We start from the raw sequence: 8,796 nt of genomic DNA, 5'->3' as shown, positions 1-8,796 counted from the left end.
CATGTGCATTGTTTTTATTTTGCATTTTGGGGAATTTCTTTTTGCATTCCCTTTTATTAAATACTGAAAAATAACTCTCTTTTTTTTTATGCACATGGTAATTGAATCACTTTGATTTTCTCATGAGTATGCTTCCCAAATTTATTTTTATTTCTCTTTTTTTTTTTAACTTTCCTACCCTTTTGTTTCTATCACTCATGTTCCCAAAAGGTTTCCCACATTTTACTCTATTCATAATTTTTTTCTATCTTAAGCTAACCAAGGATTCACTTGGGATTTTATTTTGTTTTTCTGCTTAAGGCTAGTAGTGTGACTAAATAGAATAAAAGGGGATTTAAAGGCTCAAGGGGGGTTAACAAGGGTGATGTAAAAGGTAGGCTAATTTGGGGTGAGTGAGCTAAAATCAAATGATGGCCTCAATCATTCTCTTGGTATGTATCTATTCTATATTCTATAATTGGACATATGGATTAAAGCAAAGGAAAGAACATCAGAATAAAAAGAAATGTAACACACAGAAATGAAATTATGGTTTGAATGCAACCATACAATTTAAGCTCAAGACTCACAGGCTGTGTGTTTTCTAACTCAGGCATCATATATCATTCATATATTGTATGCAGGTTTAGTTAAAAATTCTCATTATTCTCTTTGAATGGAAGCATTTCCACACTTTATAACCTCTGGTCTATGCTGTCTGTACTTGGATCTGGGCCAAAAAGGGCTTCAGAATTTGCTGGGGGCGTATTCTGTAATTTCTGGTGCGTGGCCTCTGTCACGCGTCCGCGTGGGTCACGCGGTCGCGTCATTCAGAGCTTTTCCTTGCCACGCGGTCGCGTCAGTCATGCGGCCGCGTCGCTGCTAATTCGTGCTTGGCACGCGATCGCGTCATCCATGTGATCGCGTGGATACCAGTTCTTTAAAGCTCTATTTTGCTTTCTCCTTCCATTTTAGTATGTTTCCTTTTTCATCCTTTAAGTCATTCTGCCTTAGAAAATCTGAAACTACTCAACACACTAATCACGGCATCGAATGGAAATAAAGGTAATTAAAATAATTAATTTTTAAAGCTTAGGAAACATGTTTTTCACAACATGACATAATAAGGAAGGGAAAGTAAAACCATGCAATTAATGTGAATAAGTAGGTGAAGAGTTGAATAAATCACTCTAATTAAGCACAAAAGAACTCATGAAATATGGGTTTATCAGTGTGCACATCCCCAAGCTCATACTCATATTCATATTCATTTATCAATAGCATTGGGGGAATATCCGGAAAGGTCTAAGTGATACGGGATTTTTACAATCTCGCAATACTACCGGCAAGTGTACCGGGTCGTACCAAGTAATAAACTCACGGTGAGTGGGTATCGATCCCACTAGGATTAAGGAATTAAGCAAGCAATTCTTGATTGGGTATTCTAGTCAATCAATTCATATGGAAGTGATAAGAAAAATTATAAACTCGAACTTAAATGACTTGAATTAAAAGAAAGCAATAAAGTGACTAGAAAGTAAAGAACGGGAAAGTAAAGTATTGGAAACTTAAATTGTAAGACCTTAAATTGCAAGAATGTAATTGATTAAAAAGTAAAGTACAAGAAAGTAAAGTGCATGAAAGTAAAGTGCAAGAAAGTAAATTGCAATAATGTAAAGAAAGCAATGCAAATGAGCATTAAATTGGAAGAAATTAACAAAGAAAGGGGGTAAGAGAATAAGGAAAGATCATTGAGGTATAGAGATATTGAATTCTCTGTTTCAAATAGATTTTCATCTTCTCTTCGATCATGCAAATCATTGATCTCTTGGCAAATCGTAAGTGATTAAATTCCAATGTCTTGATAATTCAATCTCTTTTAACTTGATCAATTGCCAATGTCTTGATCTAATTGCTCATGAGAAGAGATGAAGATTGGTCTCTGATTTAGAGTCACACAATTTCATGAATCAAGTTATGGGTTGATTACATGTCACATATCAATCCCAAACCCAAATTCACCAAATTGGAAGAAAGATATTCAAGCTTAATTCTATGATTCCTCTCTCAGATTTTCACAGAATTCAAGTAAGATTCAAACTATCTCTCAATAGATTTTGAATCCTTGAAATGAAAAACGAAGAATCTTTCTAAAGAAGCAAGTGAAAGATGAATTGAAGATGAATAGTAAATCACAATTGATCTATTAAATTCAATAGAGCTCCTTTCCCAATGAAGAAGAGAATTAGACACTCATGGCTTACAAAATGTGAAAAGTAAGAAGAGGAGAAGAGTGGAGGAAGAAATATGAGAGTGAGAGAGTGTTCAAAATTCCCTTTGCTCTCAGATTGATCCTCTATTTATAATCTATCTAAATTACATTTCAAATAAAAATCAAATTACATTAAATTCAAGATTAAATTGAGATGGATTTCGTGGGCTTGATCTAATTGGAAGATTGAAGAATTGAGGAATGAATTATGAAGTTTGAAGCCTAGAGGTTAAGCACTACAAAAAATTCTGGTAAAAATGGCGGGTTTTTATGGGAATTACGGCGGTTATAACCAATAATGGCGGTTTCGTGAAGCGACGTAATTCTGGGCGCCATTCTGGTTATTACGGCAGTTTTCTGAAAACCGCCACAATTTCCTGGGTTAAAACGGCGGTTTTTTGAATAGGTTAAAACGGCGGTTCAAACCGTCGTTATTTCCAGGATTAAAATGGCGGTTTTTGGATAGGTTAAAATGGCAGTTTGAACCGCCATTATTACCCTGACAGAGTGACATTTTGGTTGGTTAAAACGGCGGTTCAAAACGCCATTATTTCCAGGGTTAAAATGGTAGTTTTTTAATAGGTTAAAACGGCAGTTTGAACCGCCATTATTACCCTGATAGAGTGGCATTTTGGTTGGTTAAAACGGCATTTTTGAACCGCTATTTTTACCCTGACAGGAGCGTTTTGGTTGGTTAAAATGACATTTTTGAACTACCGTTTTACCCTGACAGTGACATTTTTTATCGTTTAAAAAAAATAATTTTTACCGTCATTTTTATCGCGTTAAATAAATAATTTTGTGATTAAAATGTCACAATAGCAAAAAATCATAATCTATAAATGAAATATTATATAACTCATAAACAAAATATTAATATAATATATGATTTTTTATTATTGAAAATCAAAAGTAATAACTCCTATACAAAACCTTATCTTACTAAACTTACCAAAATACAAGCATTGCAATAAACACTAATCAGTCAAATCTACTATACAATTTCCTAAACTATATTAATATATAATAATGTATTTACACCATCTAATAAGTGTTGTATTTAAACCTTCATTCTCTGCAGATCTTGTGCAGCAGCTTTTGCTCGCGCTCTAACTTTTTCTGGATCAATTTTAGACTGGGGACGGATCACAAAATCCAAAGGTGTTGCTTCTGGCCTTGATGCATGTTGCCTTGAAGAAGACTGTCTAGATCTAGGCCTGCATTATACATTCAGAACAATTAGCATCTATAACACAAATCAGTGACAACTTAGTTCACACTGCTCCACTAGTAATATCTTAATTCCCAAGACTTACTGTGAAAATTCTAAATCAAGATCACCATCTCTAGATTTCATCCCTGCTGCTTTATTTGCCGGCAGGTAGAAATTCAGCATTATAGAAATTCAGCATATTGCAATACATAAAACAAATATTGCTCAAGACAAGCAATTTAAATCAGAATGGTTGAGCACTTATTAACAGTTGGCCTCCTGAAAGGAATCCTATCGTCCTCAGCATTTCTCATGTCCTTAAACCGTGTACTCTTATTAAATATGGGTCGGCTCTGCAATTACAAAGCAAAAATGATGTGCTTTTTTAAGTATCTGTCCCCCAAAAAGAAAAATACTCCTGGATGAAAATGGATAGTTTGTAAAAAAAGAAAATGCATACCATTATAATGTCTTCAAGAATCAGTACAATTTTTAAGGAAAGATAAATAATACATGCTGAAGCAAGAGTTTCACAGATTACTTACCCATTTGTCAACCAGTTTCTTAGCTAGTTTTCTATTTACATTGATTTCTTCGTCGGACTTCGATAGGAACATGATCACCTGTCAAGACAATATAGATCACACTTATGTTATGACTCCGAATAACAAGCTACATATTGATGCTCTCTTTTCTTTTTTTTTTCTTTTGCCCCAGGGAAGAGAAGGAAAGGGGGAGGGAAATGAGGGAAAAGAAGGCTGTTATTTTAAATGCTAAAAAATAGAGCATCTAGCCACATGATGAACTGAAGCACAACCTTCCCAAGACCACTCTTCTTCAGCTGTTCTCTTCTATCATACTGCTCTAGGTCAATAGGAAACTGCAAAGCATGTCCAATTAATCAGGAGCTAAATAATGCTGGAGAAGGGCAATTGAATAAAAAAAATATTTATAATGGTGAAAACTCGGTACAACATTTAAAATAGTCAAAATTGCTGTGCGTATGTTAATATTTGGCAAGCTTCCATCAGGAAGTGGCTCAAGCCAATTCTTTAACAAAGTTAGTACTCCATGGTCCAAAAATGTTAGAGCTATTTCCTGCAAAATAGACAAATAGTTGGTGGAAATTTACCAAAGAATATATGCATAAGTAAAATAGAATATTAAGGAAACACCAGAGCATAGTTAATATGACAAAAAATCAACAGCTTACTTCGAGAGGACTTCTGTTAGAAGATCCAACTTCTTTAGTTTATTAATGGCAGGCTTCCCCTGTCTATTAAGTTCAGCATCCTCTTCAGCTGTGACCTCAAGCTCAGCCATGACGTTCTCAACTAATAAAGCTATTTCTACAGGACTTCTCTCATTCTTCTTCTTTTTCTTACCTACCTTGAAAAGATCCTTAATTTCATCATCCTCTTCACCTTCCTCTACCTAGAATATCAACATATGTCAGGTGTCAAAAGCTTTATAGTAAAACAATGCAACAAATCCCATAATTGATTTTTTGAAGAAATTGTCTCTAACTAGATCATAAACAGAGACCGAATAGCTTGAAATGAAAAGAAAGCTTAAGTTACATCCATCACATATTTTGGTTTACAACATGCTACCGGTACCAAAATATTATCCTAATCAGAAGGATATCAAACACAGTGAATCTGCTATTCTACTTACATGAGAATCTAACAATAAAAAGAAAAAATTCGGGAGAATTAATTCACCAACCTGGGGAGCATAACCAGGAGAATTAAAATATTTACTGATATTTTAATAGTGTTTAATTGAAAGAGGAACATAAAGAGACTTTGTACTTGTGTTTAATTGAAAGAGGAACATAAAGAGATTGCTGCACTAGTTATACTAAAAAAATTGTGCAAACAATAATACTATTTATTTTCTAGTTCTCATTAAAATTTAAACGTATCCAAGATGAAATTAACAAAAGAGAAAGGAAAATTAAATCAAACTTTGCCTAATATAATCACCGTGAACATTTTATGAAGTCTAATCACAATTATCCAACGGGGTATTTGATTTATGAAATTCCAAAAGACTCTTTTATTTCACTGCAAAGTATTAACATTGATATAGATATTTATTAAATTGTAAATTTCACTATTAAGAAATTGACTATCTTGGGTATACATTATCAGATTCATAATAGTATACTAAACCATATTAGTGATGAGAAAATAATTGTGAATTTCACTATTAATAATGCAATAAATGGGGTTGGTGTTATATGTACCACAAGGAACCCTCTGTTAAATAGTCCAAAACCAATTATATGCCTACTTTTGTATGCTTGATGCTACTATTAGTGCACCTTGGACTGCTCTCATTGCGCTAAAAAATCTCTACAAAAAAATGGAAAAGCAATTACTTGGAAGTTTTCCTATCAATCAACTAACTAAGTTTTGGTTCTGTTAAGAACATTAACTATGACAAAGTTGAGAGCAGACAACAAAATAGAATTCTTAAAGAAAATAACACTAACTAATTCAGGGTCTTGTATCATTGTCAGAGATGGATCATGAATGATGGACATGATGGGACCATGAATGCATATGAACCTCCGATCACTATCGGCAAGCGGGTTTCAAAAAGTGTCTGGACAAGCATATTAATTCCTTCAACAATGACTTCATCTTGAGCAGGCCCCTACATAAACATACATGATTTAATGACACAAGATTAAAACTTTGCTTAAGTGATATCAAGAAAGAAGAAAACACCACTTAAGATATTCTTTTGGAAAAATTCATTAATAACGCATTCTCAATTATAGTGTTAATTCGATAAAAGCATGATCATCATCCCAGCACAAGGGAAGTTCAAGAGCCTTCTCAGCAATTTCACCGTCTTCATGAATCTTAGCTATTAAGCTTTCAAGGGATGGAAAATTGGCCTATATATATGCACACAATGCCAGGTTTTAGTGAAGCTTAAAAAGTATATGCAACACAAGTAACACAAGAAATACTCATTCAGCTAATACCTCGGGACGAATGTAACCAACTATAATGAGCCAAAGTTCTTTCCCATAGAAATCCTCATCAAACTTGTGAAGTATCCAAGGCTCCTGTGTTGATAGAAAGGTATCATCAAGAAACTTATGAGGCAAATAATTCTTTTACTACAGATGAATGATCAGAACACTTACTATAGTCTTTTCTTTGTTGTCAAAATATGGATTCCAACCAATGCTCATGACCATTTTAAAAACACCTCTGGATGATAATCCAGCCCAACCAAAATAAATCCCCGAAGGATGCTCTGCAAGGAGATCTGAATAGCCCTTCGTTGATAAATTAGCCGCAAGAAAATGGTTTATTCACTACTATTAGTACTAGACCAGAATTCATCTGCAGATGAGATATATTCAAAGACAAATTACAAAATCAATACCACATTTGAACCTATACTACAGGAAATGAGGAAACCACAAAACATGATTGTTATCTCATAGAAACACTTATTCTTTTGGTTCATACCAGAAGTTTGAACTACTCTTGCTTATAAAAATATGCTTTTTATTATAAAAAGCAAAATAATAGTACGAAAAATCTAATGAAGTGGTAGTATGGCATCATTTACACCCAACGAATAATATTGCATTACATCCATTCATCAAATTTAATATTAAATTACTTTTTGCTGGGTAGCAAAGCTCTTTGCTTATCAACCTTATCTTCAAATATCACAGTACAATAGTCAATACAAGATGAAAATAACCTGTTTGTAAAAGGTTACCGACACTTAAAAAGAAAAAAAAATGAACCAAGCTTCAAATTCATTTATTGTTTCCATAAATATTGCCTCTTGAGATAGTTTTTTAAAAATAATAACATTGACTATTTTAAAACAAAATTTAAAAGAAAAGCTAAATAGAAGAAACTCTGTACAGTGCAGTGTTCTTTGAGGAAGACAAGAATCCCCTCAAATCCTTTCAATACATTTCTAACATAAGGTAATAATAAGTGAAGATTTCATAAATCATCTTTTTTTATAATTTAGACTTATAAGTAGAAATTATGAATAGTTCTATATATTTCTAACATAAGGTAATGGCTGGTTTAAATCCAAACCTGTCGGGGGAGAAAGAGGTGCAGACATATTGTTGCTTTTGTTGAATGCTTCTGCTTGGTATTGTCATCTAGCAATGTGCAAAGTGGAAGTAGCAATAAATAATAAATAGCAATGTGAGAAGAGGCAAGGCAGTACCTATTTTGTTTTGTTTGCTTAAAGAAGAGGCAAGGCAGAAAATTTAATTACCTTCTCCAAAAGATAAGCTATCCTGTTGCTGTAAAAATTCATAATATTTTGCTAAGGCCCTTAGATTCTCTGGATAGATTCAAGAAAACCAAAAAGGAAACTACAAAAAAGAAAGCCAAAAAAGAAACTACAAAGCCAAAAAAAAAAACTACAAATTACAATTCATATATAGCATCCAAAATGAGATAAATAAACATGGTAATTGGTCACGCATTAGATCAGTTCTTAAGTCCTTCATTGAGACTGAAAAATCAATTATTTCTCATATCATGGAAATAGAGATGGTTGGAAGTGAGTGTGACGGAAAAAGGTATTAGAGGATTAATAAATAAAATAGTATTCTAGGAAAGGATATTTAGATTTTATGGAGATAATGATAACTAGTGAGTAACAAAAAAAATCAGAGTACAACTAAAATTGTATCTAATTATATAAAGTAGGTTTGGCAAGACCAAAGAAAGAAATAACCTGCCACCACCAATTTCACCCTCAAAAGTGAAAAGCTTTTCATACATCGCTGTCCAAAAAGAGAGAGACAATTAGCTAATATAAAAATATATTAAAAAGAATTACACTTTTCTTTAAGACATAAAAGTCAAGTTCGATTATAATAACTAAATAGATCTCAATGCATTACTGATGCGTGAGCATCTTTCCTATCTTTTCCTAGTGAATTTGCATCTAATTTATTGAGTTTAATTAAAAATTAATTATATTTTAGCCATTATGGATGCTATTTTGAGTTTTGTGCAATTTTATTTAATTTAGGTAGCATTCGGATGGATTTGATGAAGTTTCTGCAGAGAAAGAGAAGAAGCCAATGAGATGACCAGCGAATATCGACGCGGATGCATGGCTCACGCGACCGCGCGGAATGGAGGAAATCACAATGACGCGATCACGTGCCTGACACGAAAGCGTGGACTGGAATCTACACAAATGACGCGAACGCGTGGACGACGCGGACGCGTCACATGAGCGATCTGCAGAATTGACAGAAAACGCTGGGGGCAATTTCTGAGCTGTTTTAACCCAGTTCTTAGCCCAGAAAACA

General features: G+C 33.6%; 1 protein-coding gene and 1 long non-coding RNA gene across 2 annotated transcripts; both read right to left on the bottom strand.

Annotated features, from left to right (window-relative positions):
* Positions 3,385 to 6,684, bottom strand: LOC107627138 (protein IWS1 homolog 1-like). The gene is made up of 10 exons (XM_016329998.2): positions 6,631 to 6,684; positions 6,466 to 6,549; positions 6,024 to 6,128; positions 4,850 to 4,898; positions 4,678 to 4,709; positions 4,437 to 4,562; positions 4,282 to 4,344; positions 4,010 to 4,087; positions 3,568 to 3,817; positions 3,385 to 3,468 (listed from the first exon to the last, which is right to left on the bottom strand). Exons 1-9 carry the CDS (start codon positions 6,682 to 6,684, stop codon positions 3,704 to 3,706), a joined length of 705 nt encoding a protein of 234 aa, XP_016185484.2. The 3' UTR covers positions 3,385 to 3,468; positions 3,568 to 3,703.
* Positions 6,689 to 8,129, bottom strand: LOC107625219. The gene is made up of 3 exons (XR_001617132.2): positions 7,743 to 8,129; positions 7,556 to 7,623; positions 6,689 to 6,832 (listed from the first exon to the last, which is right to left on the bottom strand). It is a non-coding gene; the product is annotated as an uncharacterized LOC107625219 (long non-coding RNA).

Source organism: Arachis ipaensis, chromosome B02, assembly GCF_000816755.2.
Source record: "Arachis ipaensis cultivar K30076 chromosome B02, Araip1.1, whole genome shotgun sequence".
Lineage (NCBI taxonomy): Eukaryota > Viridiplantae > Streptophyta > Magnoliopsida > Fabales > Fabaceae > Arachis > Arachis ipaensis.
This window is presented reverse-complemented; position numbering and strand designations above follow the sequence as displayed.